Source organism: Paramisgurnus dabryanus, chromosome 7, assembly GCF_030506205.2.
Source record: "Paramisgurnus dabryanus chromosome 7, PD_genome_1.1, whole genome shotgun sequence".
Taxonomy (NCBI): Eukaryota; Metazoa; Chordata; class Actinopteri; order Cypriniformes; family Cobitidae; genus Paramisgurnus; species Paramisgurnus dabryanus.
The window spans coordinates 7,527,011-7,544,597 of NC_133343.1; the positions used below are offsets into that span (position 1 = coordinate 7,527,011).

Sequence of the window (17,587 nt, forward strand, 5' to 3'; positions counted from 1 at the left end):
CAATCACACAGACACAACTGGAAATGTCCATACGTACATCAACGATCAGGAAGTCGAGCCAGCACCAGGCATTGGTGAAGTATTTGGCGAAGCCGTATGCAACCCATTTCAGAAGCATCTCCAAAATGAAAATGTATGTGAAGACTTTATCCGCGTACTCCAATACTGTCTTGATCGTCTTGCGCTGCTCGATGTAAATGTCCTCAAAGGCCTGGACACACACATTATCATGTTTTATTATGAGAGGAATGTTTGACAACAAAAAGATATATTGTATTCTGTATGTGCATGTGCGTTGTACCCGACCCAAAATGACCCAAATCACTTTTTTACCTGAACCTGACGTGCATAAATCATAATATTTTTAAAGAAAGACCCGACCCAAAACAAACCTAAGAAAATTACACCCGATTCGGACCCAGTGGCAATTTTTTTTTACCCGAATGTAAATGGCACTGGCATGTGTGCAGTCTGCAGCCCCACACCCACCAGTCAGACAGAAAGAAACCCAGATGACCTTTGACGGGGACACTATACTGTCAAAAAAAGCACCGTCCTTCGGATGAGACGTTAAATCGAGGTCCTGACTCTCTGTGGTCATTAAAAATCCCAGGATGTCCTTCGAAAAAGAGTAGGGGTGTGCCCCGGCATCCTGGCCAAACTTGCCCATTGGCCTACTAATCATCCCTCATACTAATTGGCTATATCACTCAGTCTCCTCTCCACTAATAAGCTGGTGTGTGGTGGGCGTTCTGGCGCAATATGGCTGCCGTCGCATCATCCAGGTGGATGCTGCACATTGGTGGTGGTTGAGGAGATTCCCCCATTCATATGTAAAGCGCTTTGAGCACTGGAAAAGCGCTATATAAATGTAACTAATTAATTACAACCAATTTGGACAACGGCTCTACTTGTTTTTATTTGTTATCTTATGACGACACTAAGGTAACCTCTAAAATGTGCATTTAAAATTGATTGACATTTCTGTCTCAACGAAAATGAACCTACCGCCAGCCACACGATTTTGCAGGCTTGGCAAACAGATGAGGGGTTGGAAAAGGACTCGATGCACACACAAGAAATAGTTTGAGTCTTCTCTGGTCCGTTCGGCAAAGACACAATCATTTTAAATTACCCGTGACCCCGAGGCCGCTACGTGACCCGACACGTGTCCGAGGCACACGTGCAACTTTAAGACCCAAGACTTGCTTGGGTCTCACTTTGGGTTTTTGCAGGGTTCCCACTCCAAGTCAAATGTCAAATTATTTTACTTTCACTGACTAAAAAACCTAAATTTCCATGACCCATGTCCGGGATGAGCCTGGAAAATGTAGAAATTGATAAACAGTAGTTTAAATTGTAGTCAGCGAAGGCTTGGGCCCGGAAATGGTACTCCTTAGGTCACAAGTTAACAAGCGGATGAAATTTTAATTACAGTTTTTTTGAATTGCTAAAACACTAAACTCCAATCTCTGAACCAAATTCATAGTGGCCTAAACCCATTTGTCAAATCATGCATTCTTTTTGCAAAATTCTAAACACAAACTTCTCACTAAAACACACATTTCACACTGCAATGCACTTGTTTTATAAATGCTAAACACAGGCAGGCAAAAGTTGAACACAACTAAAACACCGTTATCATCGAGTAAACACAACAACTCAAAATTCTACACACTTTTATCTAGTGGTATTTTAACCAATTGTGTGAATTGGAAACAGTATGAGAGGCAGATGAAGAGTTTGAGGAAGAAAAGGACACCAGAGACGATGCAATTGGCAAAATTTTCAGTTGGATTGCTGACTTTTTATAAAATACAAGTGCTGCTTACAGTAATATTGAAAACTTACTATTACTTGCAGTACTTACAGTAAAGTATTCATTATATTCACTGAACTAAACTTGTGATTACAGTAATAGAGATTTTTAACAGTATTTGTCAAGTGTGTTGTTATGTACAGTAAACATGTATTTTTCTGTAAGCAGATCTCCTGGATGTTGTGTTTTCCATTTTTTAAGGTAGTGTCTAATGGATGCTTGTAGTATTTTATATTATAGACTTATGTGTGTATGATTTGAAAGCTTAGTTTGATTTTGAGTACAAGTGTAATGGTTTTGAAGGTATTGTTTGATTTTGCTTGAAGAGTCAGGGGTTCTGTGAATTTTGTTTAAAATTGGGATTTGTGTTTAAGGTTTTGAGAAAATGAGTGATGGTTTCAAAAAATGTGTTTTAGCAATTCAGAAAAACTGTAATGAAAAAAAAATAAAGTTTAAAGCAACCAACAAAAATCCATGATATTCCATGACTTGGACAAAAAGATATAAAATTCCCTGACTTTTAATGTCTGAAAAAACCTTTAGAAATTCTATGACCCGTGGGAACCCTGTTTTCGTATCTAAGTGGACCCGAGAAGAACTATGATTATTGTCTATGTATGATTATTTAGTATTTTGTATGTGAGTTAGCCAGTTTACAGTAATGTGTGTGTGTGTGTGTGTGTGTGTGTGTGTGTGTGTGTGTGCGCGCGCGCGTGTGTGTGTGTGTGTGTGTGTGTGTGTGTGTGCGCGCGCGTGTGTGTGTGTGTGTGTGTGTGTGTGTGTGTGTGTTGATACTCACCAGTGCTCCACTGCTAAGTAAAATCATGAAGATGATGAAGGATTCGAACCAGTTGTGCTCCACAATGATAAAGCAGGTTTTCCTGAGAATCCACCAACTTTTCCAGTGCCCTTGCTCCACATCGACCTGACAGCACTGAAACCTCATCACACAGCCTGAACAAGATAAAATGAGTGATCATGTAATCAGAGCGGACAGCTGAATAAAGGAGCGCTGTGAAGTAAACGCTCCAGAAATCTCAAAAAGTCAAATCTTACTGTGTAATTTGAGATGAATGATTTAAATGGGCCACTGTTTTTCCCTAAAATGCTGTTAAACTGTACTGTTAGTCAAGGTTAATGGAGGTCATCTTCTCTCTGACCCTTAAAGCAACACTATGTAGTTTCCATGTAAAAATGACTTACAGCTCCCCCATGTGGTTGAAAAGCGCAACAGTGCCTGGTATCAGACACTCTTCTGCAGGCAGGGGGAGGGGCGGGGCTGTGTTTCCTACCCTCCACCGCCACTTTCCGAGTGTGCTTGTAGCAGCTAGGAGGCTGCTCAGGTTGCAGCAACAGTACAATTTGTCCAGTTAAAAGCTGTTCTATCACTGAAATAATTTTAGAGACATTATTTAAAGGTAAAAAACTACATAGTGTTGCTTTAACTTTAAACAAGTCTGCTTCTGTACCTTGTATGTGTACACGAGGATCTGCGTACAATACGCGTGACGCAATTTTCATCATCAGAAGAGTATGTGCATATTTTATGCGCAGCGCCAGATATTTGAAACTCTGCGTACATTGCGCGGATGGTCGCATATGCATGTAGTCCAGGAAATGCATTGTATTTTGTTGCAGTGCGCATGCGAAAAAACGGCTACATACACGTATGAGTCGAACTATCCTTTGCAAGGTTGTGCGTTCGACTATGGGCATACATTTGCATAAATGTTAAATAACAGACTATACGACGTTAGCTTCGTAAAACATTTTAGTGGTTGTCAAATCCATCGTCGAAAGCAGCAGGTTAGTTACATAGGTTTAATGTTCGTTACGTCATAACTTATTTAGCATATGCGTTTCCATCTCCAATTGTTCACATGAACTCTTTTTTGCACAAAACAAAAACCAACTCAAGCAAGCTATATAGTTATTTGCGAATTAAAAGATTTTTATTCGAAATTTGGCATTTCCATCATTCGTTTCTGATGCGATACTTAAAAATGCACATAAAATGGGGGATGTAAAAATATCTAATGACTGAACTTGAATTGACTGAAGGCTCCATCAACAACCCAATTCGTGTTATTGACACGATTTTCCACTGTTTTTCATGCCACTGGAGCACAAATGTCTTTTTCGTGTCACTCAGCACAAATTTCTATAAATAGTTTTTCATGTCTGTGGCACAACTTTCTTTATCATGTCATTTTATATTTTGTTTTCTCATTGCTTTTTCCAATTTTTTACCATTGTCGCTTGAAGTTGGGGTTAGAATCACTTTCTGTGACATCCTAACCCAAACCCCAACTTTAACCCCAACTCCAAGCGAGAAACGTTTTAAAGCAGAAAAAAACATGTAGAAACCAATACTGTGCATAAAAGTACATCCTAACCCAAACCCAAAAAAGCGACAATGATTTAAAAATAGGAAAAAACTATACGAAAAATATACAAAATGACACGATAAAGAAAGTCCTGCCACAGACATGAAAAACTATTTATAGAAATTCATGCTGAGTGACACAAAAAATACCTTCTTGCTTCAGTGGCACAAAAACCAGCGGAAAATCTTGTCAATAACTTAAATAAATTAATCAAATATTTTGTGACTATAACAAGACTTGCCGTGAAATAGGGTAGCCATCAACTGTACTAATTAGCTGCTGATATGTAAATGATATGCAAATGTGGTTGCCATATGTTGACAAAGTTATTGTTAATTTTAAAGATTACGAAGACGAAAAAATTTTGAACGTACACAAGTGATTCATACACAACAAGACCATAAACAATTAATACCAGTAGTGGCTCGTGACTGCTCATCCGAGGAGTTTCATGTGTGTTGCTTGCGTTTTCAAAATGTGCGTTCTGCGCGTTGAGTGATCCTATGTGCATCAAGTGTATCGTCAAAATAAGTGCCTGCTGCAGACGCGTCAAAACTGTTTATGATAAAAGAGACGCTCACGTTCACAAAATACACGCAAGACACTCCCTTAACAGTAAACTCTGATTACGCATGAGATTATGCGAGTATCTGGCAAACGCGAGCGTCTCTTTTATCATAAACCCTTTAGGCGCGCCTGCAGCAGGCACTTATTTTGACAAGACACGTGATGTACATAGGTTCACTCGACGCACAGAACACATATCTTGAAATTACGAACCACACACATGATGCACAGTACATACATGTTGTGACAAACTTCGCATCGAGCGCCCTCGAAAAAATAAGTCATCGGCCGCCACTGTTTAATACCATGCTTGATTTTCATGCATGCACACACCTTCAGTGAAACAGGCCTCTGGGTCCAGGGACTCCTCGGGCTCCAACTCGACAGACTCCGCACCTTCTCCCGGGGGTCGGATATCCACCGTGCTCCCTTCTGAGGAACTCAGTACAGTATCTATCGGCAGCTTCTACACGGGCATCCACGCAGCCACACAATCAGACAGAAGAAAGCAAACACACGTAAGAGATTAGTCTTTACTGAACCACATGTTCAGATTGCTCTCACCGTTATTCTCAATCTCATGCAGTTTCAGATCATTCAAAAGTACCTACGAGCCGGTGGATTTAAGATCACTGATTTGATCGATTTGATCGATTTCCTAATTTGCAGCCAGGCATGAAGACAAAGGTCTCTGGCCTTACAGTGTAATCTCTCAGTCAGCTGTGGGTACATTTGATGTGCCTTCATTCCGTCCTCATGCATGTTTTTTGTTTCTCAAGGTGCATTTGTTCTCATCCAAGCTTGTGATCTTGTCATTAAATGTTAAGAGTATTTTCATGTCCAGTGCAAACGTAAGCCCCTTACCTCTCACCCACCCCTTCCAAAAATAAATGACTTCTATTGGATAATTCCAATATGTTTGCGTGATTCAGATCACATGAGCCCACCCCATTGACTGCAATCCCTTGATTGACATGAAAACACAGGCTGGAAGTCCATTCCGTTAAGCAGTGGTCAAGCTTCGGTCCGCCAGTCAGTTTGAAGAGGGGGAGCCGCATTAGCGTTAACTAACACCAGAGCTACATGCTAAGTCTGAGACAGCATTTGTTTAACATTGAGGGGAGAAAGAGAAATCTAACAAGCTAATATATTCTTAAAGGGTTAGTTCACCCCAAAATGAACATTTTGTTATTGTTTACTCATCCTTGTGTAATTCAAACCACAGACAGCTTTCGCTGTTCTTCAGAACCAAAGGTGAAAAGTGGATTGTGACCACCTATCGCTAAACTTGAAAAGGACAGAAATCCATTATAAAATAACAAGCAATAGCAATGTGATGTATACTTAAAGGGATAGTTCGCTCAAAAATAAAACTTTGAAAAAATTAAAATGTAAATAATTTACTTACCCTCAAGTTGTTACATATCTGTATAAATTTCTTTGTTATGCTGAACACAAAGGAAGTTATTTAAAGCAAGGTTTGTAAAAAATAAACATTTATGAGCACCACTGACCATAGTATTTGTTTTTCCTACAATGGAAGTCAATGGTGCTCCTGTTTTCTGCTTGATTACAAATATCTTCCTTTGTGTTCAGTAGAACTAAGAAATGTATAAAGGTCTAAAACAACCTGAGGTTAAGTAAATAATGATATAATTTTAACTTTGGGGTAAACTATACCTTCAAGTTCCATAATGTTTTAAGTGTCCTGAATGCATACAAACAGGTTATAATATAATATATTTAGGACCCAGCGGGCTTGTAATTTATTACTGATTTTTGGCTGATATCGCTGCATTTAAATATAATATAATATAATATAATATAATATAATATAATATAATATAATATAATAGATGAAATGATATAAAACTTTCCACTGATAGCCAATTATTCAGACTGATATCTGCCGATACCAATAGTTTGGTGATTATACTAACTTGCATTTTAACTTAATTCTGAAGATTACATTTTTACAATGTTATTCATTCATATGTGACCATTATTGAACATTAACTTAGCTTTTTTTTTTTAAATTTATATGCAGAATTCAAATTCAATGCATTTTCCTGTTCTCTTTTAATTGACAGGATATATCTTCCATGACTATTGGCTGTTTTTAAACTATCTGCCGAAACACTCGGGAAAAATGCTGGGTTACTTTCAACCCAGCATTGGGTCAAAAAGGGATGAGTCCAGCAGACGGGTTACACTTAACAAAAAAATAAAATAATAATTATATTTGACCCAACAATGGGTTAAAATAAGCCAGCATAGTTTAAATATGGGGGCTTGTAATTTATTACTGATTTTTGGCCGATATATCGCTGCATCTCAATATATTATAATATAATATAATACAATATAATCTAATAATAAAACTATTATGTGTAATTTTTAACCCAGCGATCGAAAAGGGATATATCGTCCATGATTATCGGCTGTTTTTAAACTATCTGCTGATACACTAAAAAAATACTGGTTTACTTTTAACCCAGCATTGGGTCAAAGAGGGACCAGTCCAGAATGCGTGTTACAGTAAACAAAAAATAAATCAAAACAATTATATTTGACCCAACAATGGGTTAAAATAACCCAGTGGGCTTGTAATTTATTACAAATTTTTGGCCGATATATCGCTGCATCTCAATATAATATAATATAATATAATATAATAATAAAACTATTATGTGTTATTTTCAACCCAGCGTTCGAAAAGGGATATATCATCCATGATTATCGGCTGTTTTTAAACTATCTGCCGATACACTAAAAAAATACTGGTTTACTTTCAACCCAGCATTGGGTCAAATAGGGACCAGTCCAGAATGCGGGTTACAGTAAACAAAAAAAAATAAAAACAATTATATTTGACCCAACAATGGGTTAAAATAACCCAGCGGGCTTGTAATTTATTACTGATTTTTGGCCAATATAATATAATATAATATAATATAATATAATATAATAATAAAACTATTATGTGTTCTTTTCAACCCAGCTTTCGAAAAGGGAGGAACACAACCTGATAGGTTGTAATTTAACCTATGCTAGGTTGTTCTAACCCATTGCTTCGTCCAATATAAACAGTTTCTGGGTTAATTTAACCCAATGGCTGAGTTTGTCCCCTTTTGACCCAACGGGATGAAAATAACCCAGCAGAGTGTACAATATAAAATGTAATCCATTAGTTGATGAAAATCTCAAACTTAAACTGGAATTTTAAGGGGTTAAACAAAAAGAGGCACTGTTCAAAGGGTTAAATAAGAAATAATGGATTATTTTTTAGTTTGCTTTTCATCAAACCCATTTGTATGCATTTAGAGCAGGGGTTCCCAAACTTTTAATTTCAAGGCCCACTTAATAGGAATAATCTATGCCGGGACACTCGAACATTAACATAATACTTTACATGAAAATTAGAACATTTTTTATATATATATAATTGAGTAGTTTTTATTTTCTTAGTCATTTTATTAATAAAATGTAATTATGATTGAAATATCAAAAAACTTTATGGTAATGTTTGAAAACCCAATTTATATCGTATGGAGTTATTTTATAATGCTTTGGTGTACTTTTGGAGCTTAATTTTTTTTCTTAATTTGTGTTTTGGTTCTGATAAACAAAGTAAGCCATTAGAATAAGGGTGAACAAATAGTGACCATTTTCCATGTTGGGGTAAACAATCCTTTAAGAAAACATATTAGCTTATCTGTCACTCACAGAGCTTTTCTATGGAATAACATAAATTTCAGTAATATTACTGGTTAAGACACTAACAGGGTCGGACAATGTACAGTGTCTATTGGGTATGTACAGTACAGTATCAAATGTTTAACTGTTAAAAGTGAATTTTTTTGCAGTGGTTACACATTTTGCCAAAGCAGAAAATAATAATCATATTGTCCGATGTAATTGTGGATGTTGGATACTGGGAAAGAACTGTTGTGACATCCTTTGCCATAATAACGAAGTATTCCTGACCACAGTGTACAGCTCAACCTCACAGAATTGTTGGTTGTTGAGTTACCGTGAAACCGGCAGTCAGAGAATAAGCAAAAGGTTAAAAAAAATACGTAAGAGGAGGATGCTGTCTAAAACTGAGCAAGAGCACTGGTTGCCGTGGCACCCATCTAATGCGGCGTGGGGGAATGATGTAAGCATGCTGTGTGCAATTTCAGAATCTTCCAGAATGTCTCTAATAGTTTGATCTCAAAGGCAAAGCTGAGCAAACCTGCATAGGAGCTTTTATCAAATAAACTTTTCATTCATCTAATGAGTATTTTTGATGTGGAGTGTAAAGCAAGTCCTAATGATGGATCACTGTGTAAAGGTTAAAGCTTTCTTAATTTGTTTCCTAATTTCTGTTTTTGATAATATCCCACGCAATTTCTGTTTCTGGACGTTAAAACTTATTTGGGGCACATCTGTGGTTTTATTCGAAAATTAGGTTTAGAATATTATTGCTACAAAAGGATTTCAAGTTAATTTACAAAGTTATGAGATTTATTTTATCATACCTGTATAAGGTGTTTATTAACCTTCTCATTGTTTTGTATGCAACATCAAACCACATAAATGCAATTTGATCTACAGTTGATCTCATAAGTTTACATACCCTTTAAAAGTTAAAAGAGATTACACAAATTGCTGTTTGGTTTTAATTGAAAACCAGTGGGTAGTATAATGGCTGTGATCAAACAAGACTCGTGAACAAGGATCACAAAACAAAGTCTTTGATCAGCCAAGTAACATTAAACAGTATTAAGAATGTAGGGTATGTTAACTTTTGAACTGGGTTATTTTTGTAAATGCAGTTATTATTCTGTGTTGTTGTGTATTCAACACAGTTATTATTCTGTGTTGCATCTGTGTTGCATCTGTTGCGTGAAATTGCTTGTTTAGGACAAACACAGCAATTTGTGTGATTTTTTGCAAGGGTGATTTAAACTTATGAGCTAAACTGTAAGTAGCAATTACATACATCACAGCAGGCCAACAAATGTCTTCTGGTCTAGACTGATTAGTACTGGACTAGACTAGTTAAGTCTAGTCTAGACTATTACTATTTCAACGTTTTAAAGTGCAATATATCACAGGCAAAACTTGCACATTTATAAATAATCGCCGAAAGACAGCACCTTATACGAGAAAAATACATTAACCACAGTGTACTAAAAACATAAAACCCAGGGCCTAAAACTAACTTTTTGCCACACCTGCCAATGGCCGGTGTTAAACATTTCATTTTTACCACTTTGGAATCCATTCAGCCAATCTCCAGGTCTGGTGATACCACTTTTAGCTTTGCTTAGCGTAATCCATTGAATCTGATTAGATCATTAGCATCGTGCTAAAAATGAGCAAAGAGTTTCGATATTTTTCCTATTTAAAACTTGACTCTTCTGTAGTTACATTGTGTACTAAGACTGACAAAAAATTAAAAGTTGTGATTTTCTAGGCAGATATGGCTATGAACTATACTCTCATTCTGGCGTAATAATCAAGGACTTTGCTGCCGTATGGTGGCTGCAGGAGGCGCAATGATATTTAGGGCCCTATTTTAACGATCTGAAAGTGCGAAGCGCAACGCGCAAGTGAGTTTGTGGGCGGATCTTGGGCGCTGTTGCTATTTTCCCGGCGTGAGAAATAACTCTTGCGCCGGGCGCAAATCAATAAGGGGTTGGTCTGAAGTAGGTTCATTATTCATAGGTGTGGTTTGGGCGTAACGTCAAATAAACCAATCAGAACGCTATCCAACATTCCCTTTAAATGCAAGGGCGCAAGTTCCATGGCGGGTTGCTATTATTATGACGGATTTACCAGGCGCACGCCAGGAGCGGTTCACAGCCGAGGAGACCGACGTCCTTGTACGGGGGAATCCCAAGCTTGCCAGCATAAATCGGGCACGTCGTGTAACAGGAGGTGGATCTGCCTCAGGACCTGACGCCAGCAGAGGACATCGCTGCGTCCACCCTCACCGCTGAAAGGGTTTGGGGGCTTTGAAATCGGACCCAAGAAACGCAAGGTCCAACCCCAAAGTAGACTAACAAATCAAGTTCATATACATTAAGGTTTCTTATGAAAACATTTAAATTATTATTTACATAAAATAAACGTAATACAGCCACACAACAAACTTATGAAAATATTTTAATCGTTATTTGCATGAGAATTTTTTAACGTAGCCACACAATAAATAAAAACTATCACCACAATGCTCACCACTATGATTCCCCTTATCTCGTGTATAAATATTTTTTAGTGTAACAATTTATGATTTGCAAAAAGAACTGTTGCATCTGTGTAGATTAGATGCAAAGTGTATGCGCGTTGTGCAAGCTATACGGTCAAGCATGCGCCCTTAAAATAGCATAATGAACAACGCGCAACGCGCCACTGACTTTAAACTTTTTTTTCTGGTCAGTGGCGCAATTGTTTTTTGAAACTGCAAAATAGCATCAGGGATGGTTTGCGCCAGAACACGCCTCTTTTTTTGCGCTGAACCGCCCAGGGAGCCGCCCAAGTTCATTCCCTAGTTTATCGAAGTGCGTCTGTGGAGGGAAAAACCCGCTGTGCGCCGTTGCAAAATACGAATGATACATGCGTCACTGACAAAGTCAATTGCGCTGGGTCAACACAGTCTCACACCCATGGCGTCAATATTTGACGACACTTGACCATGCGTCAATATGTTGACGCGGAGGGTATACCTTTCGCGTCACTTTTTGACGAAATGGGGACTTCAATACTATTAGGTACGCGAAATTAAACAGTTGTCAACTGACATTGGGGTTAGGGATAGGTTTGGGTAGGGATGTCATTATGTAAATCTAACCCTAAACCGACGCGAAAATGGTAGAAAATGGTAAGAAAATAGGAAAGAGAATTTCGCGTACCTGATAGTATTGAAGTCCCCAGTTCGTCAAAAAGTGACGCGAAAGGTATACCCTCCGCGTCAACATATTGACGCATGGTCAAGTGTCGTCAAATATTGACGCCATGGGGTGAGACTGGGTTGGCTGGGTGCAAGATAGGGCCCTAAAAGTTACCAAGGGGACTATTTTCGGGCACTGTGTAATATCTTTGCGCCTCCTGCAGCCATGTTACAGCAGCAAAGTCCTTGATTATTGCGCAGGAATGAGAGTATAGTTCCTAGCCATATCGGCAAAAAAATCACAACTTTTACTTTTCCGTCGGTCTTAGTACACGATGTAACTACAGAAGAGTCAAGTTTTAAATAGAAAAAATACTGAAACTCTTAGGGTTTTTTTAGCAATGCTAATGGTCTAATTAGATTCAATGGATTGTGCTAAGCTAGGCTAAAAGTGGTACCGCCAGACCTGGTGCTTTGGAGCAGATAACAAACAGTAAACCAACACTCTCAAACCGATTAGATTTTTATCTGATTGAGGTGTTTACATGGAGCATTTTGATTCGGATTGAACATTTAAACCGATAACAATTGTCCATGTAAACGCAGCTACTGATCAACTAACACTTTTAGATCAATAAATGCTGTAAAGCTATACAGTTTGTTGTAAATTTATGCTAGCTAAGTTAATATATCACTCTAATTTACACTCATTGTGAATTTGTAATGTTTGCAAATCATGTTTCCGTTAGGTTGGGTTTCAACTAGTGATGCACCGATGTATCGGCCGCCGATATTTATCGGCCGATTTTTGATGAATTTGAAACCATCGGCATATCGGCAATAGCACGAGAAAGGCCGATACCAATTGTTTATTTATTAACTGCATAAAGAAATCCATTATATGCAAAAAATGAGTTAATGTTGTTAATAAAATAAATGCTGAATAGCAAAAACCACCTTTGAAGGTTGCCATGCTGTCTTATTATATTTGTTTTAGCTTAATTTGTGCCTCTCTTATTATGCTGGTCAGTTGAATGTTAATCAGATCCAATCCATGTTTAGTAAAAATAATTTGATTCAGAAATAAACTAGCTAATAGACCAACTGTATAGTATTGTATACAAGTGTTTAATATCAGTATCGGCATCGGCCAGAAGTTGTCTGTTTAAATCGGTATCGGCCCAAAAAAATCCTATCGGTGCATCCCTAGTTTCAACTTCCCACAGCGCAGAACGACTGGATTATGATGTCGAAGTACCGCGAGAGTTATTCATAAGCACTGTTCTTGACTCATTCTCCCAATACACTTGCCGATTTTTACTCGCATTTGACGTGTGTTAATTTTAGGCCCTGATAAAACCTATTTATATCAATATTCTAGCAGCTAAATTAGTTTCATCATTCCAATATTGATTGTTTAAATGTCAAGATCTAATTCTACAATGATTTTATGAATCAAACAATTGCCTTTTCGTCTATCACAATTCACCTCTGCACACACACACACACGCACGCACAAGTCAACCGCAAGCTGTCTCAGTTTCTGCTTTGGGATAATTTAGCACTAAATGCTCGCTGACAGCTTGTACGAAGACCAAAACATACAAGCTAATGTAACAGAAAGATGCTCGATGGGCTACTGATGTAAAATGATGATCTTGCTCATTCCATGTGATTGAAGGTACTGCAAAGAAGCCCAGTACCAAAGAAACACACATTCATGTAAAACGAAAACGAAATCTAAAACAAAAGGCTGACAGCTGTCTCTCTTCGGTGCAAAACAGAGTCGTTTAAAGGGGGAGGGACGGGCACAGGCATTGAGAAATGAAACACAAAGGGCAATCCGATCCAAACGAGAGAAAGAAATGAAATTTAGATTATGAAAAGACGAGATTCAATGAAAAAGGCAGTCTCCATGGTTAGTGTGCGTGTGGAGGAAGATGAGTCTCTTACAAGGATCTCTCAGAGAAAACCTGGGGTTCGTCTGTCATAACGCTGCAATAACAGGTCACACACAGAGAGGAGATACACACTTCACATAACATGGATAAAAACGTCTGCAACTTCAACACACTTGAACCACTTCAATTAGAAAAAGAAAAACAGATCAAGTTAGAAGAAGGGAAAAAACAGATTAGGCACGGTGATATAGCTGGAGATGCATGGAATACGAACGCACACGAATAAACGCACATACACATGCATACTCGATTTCACCCTGGGCAAGGATGCTGAATTGAACAATTTCCTCAACAAGCTCATTCATAGTCTGGGACGCATGATGCCATGCCTGCTCGGTTGGTCGTAAATAATACACATTAGGCTGTGTACTTGCCAGACAGCGTGTTTATGACAACATGATACACTGATGTAATGAGCGTACTCTTAAATCGTAAATCTACCTGCTATTGCCCAGAGGTTTGCCTTAACTAGCTGCAGATGAACAGGGTCATTGTATGCGCATGAACCCAATATAAACACACACACACACACACACACACACACACACACAGTCGAAGATGATACAATGGTAGTGTGCCTCAACACAACCGTTCGTCCCTTACAGGGAAAAAGACACTGACTCCTGATGATGTACAAACAGACCTAAATGAATGAAACAAACTATTAATAACAAAGATTTTAAACATACTGTAGCGTTACTCTCTCCAACACTGGAAAAAAGACTCCTTGTGCGTGTTTAAAAAAACCACGGACAACCGGCTTACCTCTTTACTGCCCTCCACGTCAGACGAATCGCTACTAAAATCTTCCGTGTTGAGGTTTTCAAAGTCCGACTCTCCCACCGCAATCGGCACCGTAACGGTTAACGTGGGATTGTGTATGAACGACATGTAGTCGCATTCCCCGATTTCGTATTTCACGTGACCTTCGACCCCGTTGCCGGGGGAAACGCAGCCTCCCTTCAGATAGTCTGTGGTGAGATCGACGGCGACGGGAGCGTGATTGGACAAGCAGTTTTCCTTGCCGTCGCTGTGAAGGTCGTCGAGGGGTTTCTCCTCGTCTAGAGCGCGAGGTTTGCCGCCGGCCAGGCAGAGGCTTTGGATCAACTGCCGCAAGGCCGACTTGATCAGCGCGATGCCTTTCTGTATTCTGCCCACGGCGATCTGCAGGTTGTTCATTTCGCTGTCGTCGTCTGTGGCTGCCAGATTGTCCGCACTGAAAGAGCTCAGGAGCAAGGCCAGGAACAGATTCAGCACCTGCCACAGCACAAAACAGCAAGGTCAAGCACAGCTGAGATGAAAGGATTCTACTTGAAATGTGTCTGAGTCTGTGAAAAACATATCTGGTTCAAATTAAATCCTAAAATATAAAGGAAATAATAGTTAAAGAAAACTAAAACCATTAAATTTATATGCAGCCTTCTTGTGTATTTGCGATTATGATCTCAATATGATTGCTTTTATGACAAAGCTGCCTTTCACTTACAATTTATAATTTACTTATATTACTGAAATTGAATTTAAATTCAGATGACCATGATTTTGTCAAGTAGGGTGTGTTTCTGGATCGAAAACCTTTCCTTTGACAGCATATCAGCTTTCCTAATCCCATTCTCTGCCACTTAAATTAGAGGGAAACGGAGTGCCAAAGGGATGACGCCAACCCCGGAAGTTAGCGGGACACTGGATCTCTCGCTAAAAAGCCATTTTTCCCATAGACTTTGGGGAAAAATTGAAGGAATAGTCCATTTTCTTAAAAGAAAAAATCCAGATAATTTACTCACCACCATGTCATGCAAAATGTTGATGTCTTTCTTTGTTCAGTCGAGAAGAAATTATGTTTTTTGAGGAAAACATTGCAGGATTTTTCTCATTTTAATGGACTTTAATAGACACCAACAATTAATACTTAACTCAACACTTAACAGTTTTTTTCAACGGAGTTTCAAAGGTCTATAAACGATCCCAAACGAGGCATAAGGGTCTTATCTAGCGAAACGATTGTCATTTTTGACAAGAAAAATAAAAAGTATGCACTTTAAAACCACAACTTTTTGTCTAGGTCGGTCCAGCGTGACCTAACGTTAATGCGTAGTGACGTAGGGAGGTCACGTGTTACATATATAAAACGCACATTTGCGGACCATTTTAAACAATAAACTGACACAAAGACATTAATTAGTATCATTCGACATACAACAACGTCAGAACGGACCTCTTTCAACACACTTGTAAACACTGGGGCGGAGTTTCACGTTCGTCCTCTGTGACCTCTTGACGTCATGACGTATTGCGTGGGGTCACGCTGGCGCATCACGACCGGATCTAGACGAGAATTTGTGGTTTAAAAGTGCATATTTGTTATTTTTATTGTCAAAAATGACAATCGATTCGCTAGATAAGAGTCTTATGCCTCGTTTGGGATCGTTTATAGTCCTTTGAAACTCCATTGAAAAAAAACTGTTACGTGTTGAGTTAAGTGTTAATTGTTGGTGTCTATTAAAGTCCATTAAAATGAGAAAAATCCTGCAATGTTTTCCTCAAAAAACATAATTTCTTCTCGACTGAACAAAGAAAGACATCAACATTTTGGATGACATGGTGGTGAGTAAATTATCTGGATTTTTCTTTTAAGAAAATTGAATATTTCTTTAATCTTCACAAATTTATAAATTTTGAAGTAATTTTTTTTTTTTTTTTAACACATTTAGACTTTACATTTTATAAAAGACGGGTACATAAAAAGTTGTGTAAGTTGTGTTACATAAAAGTGAATAGTTTGGTTCCAAAACGCAATAAATCCATTTTGACTAATTTTGATAAAAATGTGTTTTCTATACTAAGAAAGTGACAAGATGAAAAACACTATTTTCTGTTATAAACTTTCAAATAGCATCTTTAGGTTATAATAACATTAAAATTCAAATCCATAATTTAATTTTTAAAGATTTATTATAAAAACGGTTTATTTTTTCCACAAAATGCAATAATTTTTTTTTTCAAAATACTATAAATCTATTGAATCAATATAAATGTGCATTTATCTTTGCCATGTTACATTCATTTAGTTGACTAGTGGTTACACTGAATACACATTAATGGCATTGAGCAAAACACTTTGTCATATTAAGATCACTGTCATTGCTGCTGTTATACTTGGGACGTCGTCGCTGAACTTATTTGACAGCGATCAGCTGTAAAATGTTTTGGTCCTGCTAGATTTTCGTTGGCTTCGCATAAAATAATGGAAAGTTTTTCAGAAGATCACCTGGAGTCAATGTGTTAGCATGACAAAAGCTTGACGCTGTCAGGAGAACAAGCTACAGTACCAGCATTTTTCCGTCTCCCATCTCGCGTAAGATTTTGATGGCTTATGTTTCTTTTCCGTCACAGAAAACCACCACAGGTTTATCAATGCCATCAAAGTATATTTTTGTTTGTTTGTTGATCATGAAGTACAAAGTAGATGAGGAAAACTAGGATTCCGTGTGTATTCAACGCGCCGCCATTGTTGTTAACAATGCGTGGAATGGTGCGCTGTGATTTGTTGAGCGGATTTATTGCATTCTGCAGAGAAGGAAGAGTGGCGTTTATCGCGTTTTGGGAAAAAAGGGAGAAAAGACGACAGAATAACATGGCGGATATTGGATTTTGCGTAAAATTAAGAATTTATAATAAATTTTTTAATACTGATCTGATACAATACTGATTTTGGCGGTAACTCATTTAAAAAAAAAATTGTATTTATATATTTTTTTAAGTTTCTAGGTTGCATTGTGGCGTTGAGGGGAAAACCTCAATCTACTAAAGCAGTGATGTCATTGGAGATTCCAAGTAATAGCGTGGATGGCGACAATGGCGCTCATTCTCCGTCTCTCCTTTGTTGGCTAACTTCCGGGGTTGGTCTTCAAAAATACGCCATCCCTGCAGCACTTTATTATAGTTTCTTATTACAAAATGCTAGATTTTGATG

The 17,587-nt window shown here is 38.0% G+C and overlaps 1 protein-coding gene across 4 annotated transcripts in view; it reads right to left on the reverse strand.

Moving 5' to 3' along the window:
• The window catches only part of scn1lab (sodium channel, voltage-gated, type I like, alpha b), a 55,155-nt gene that overhangs the window by 12,298 nt on the left and 25,270 nt on the right, over window positions 1-17,587 (reverse strand). For all 4 annotated transcript variants that reach the window (XM_073815356.1, XM_073815355.1, XM_073815357.1 and 1 more), the window contains 4 exons: window positions 14,380-14,871; window positions 5,107-5,239; window positions 2,619-2,773; window positions 38-211 (listed from right to left, as the gene is read on the reverse strand). In XM_073815356.1, coding sequence (XP_073671457.1) covers window positions 38-211; window positions 2,619-2,773; window positions 5,107-5,239; window positions 14,380-14,871 — 954 coding nt within the window. The remainder of the gene's footprint in view (window positions 1-37; window positions 212-2,618; window positions 2,774-5,106; window positions 5,240-14,379; window positions 14,872-17,587) is intronic.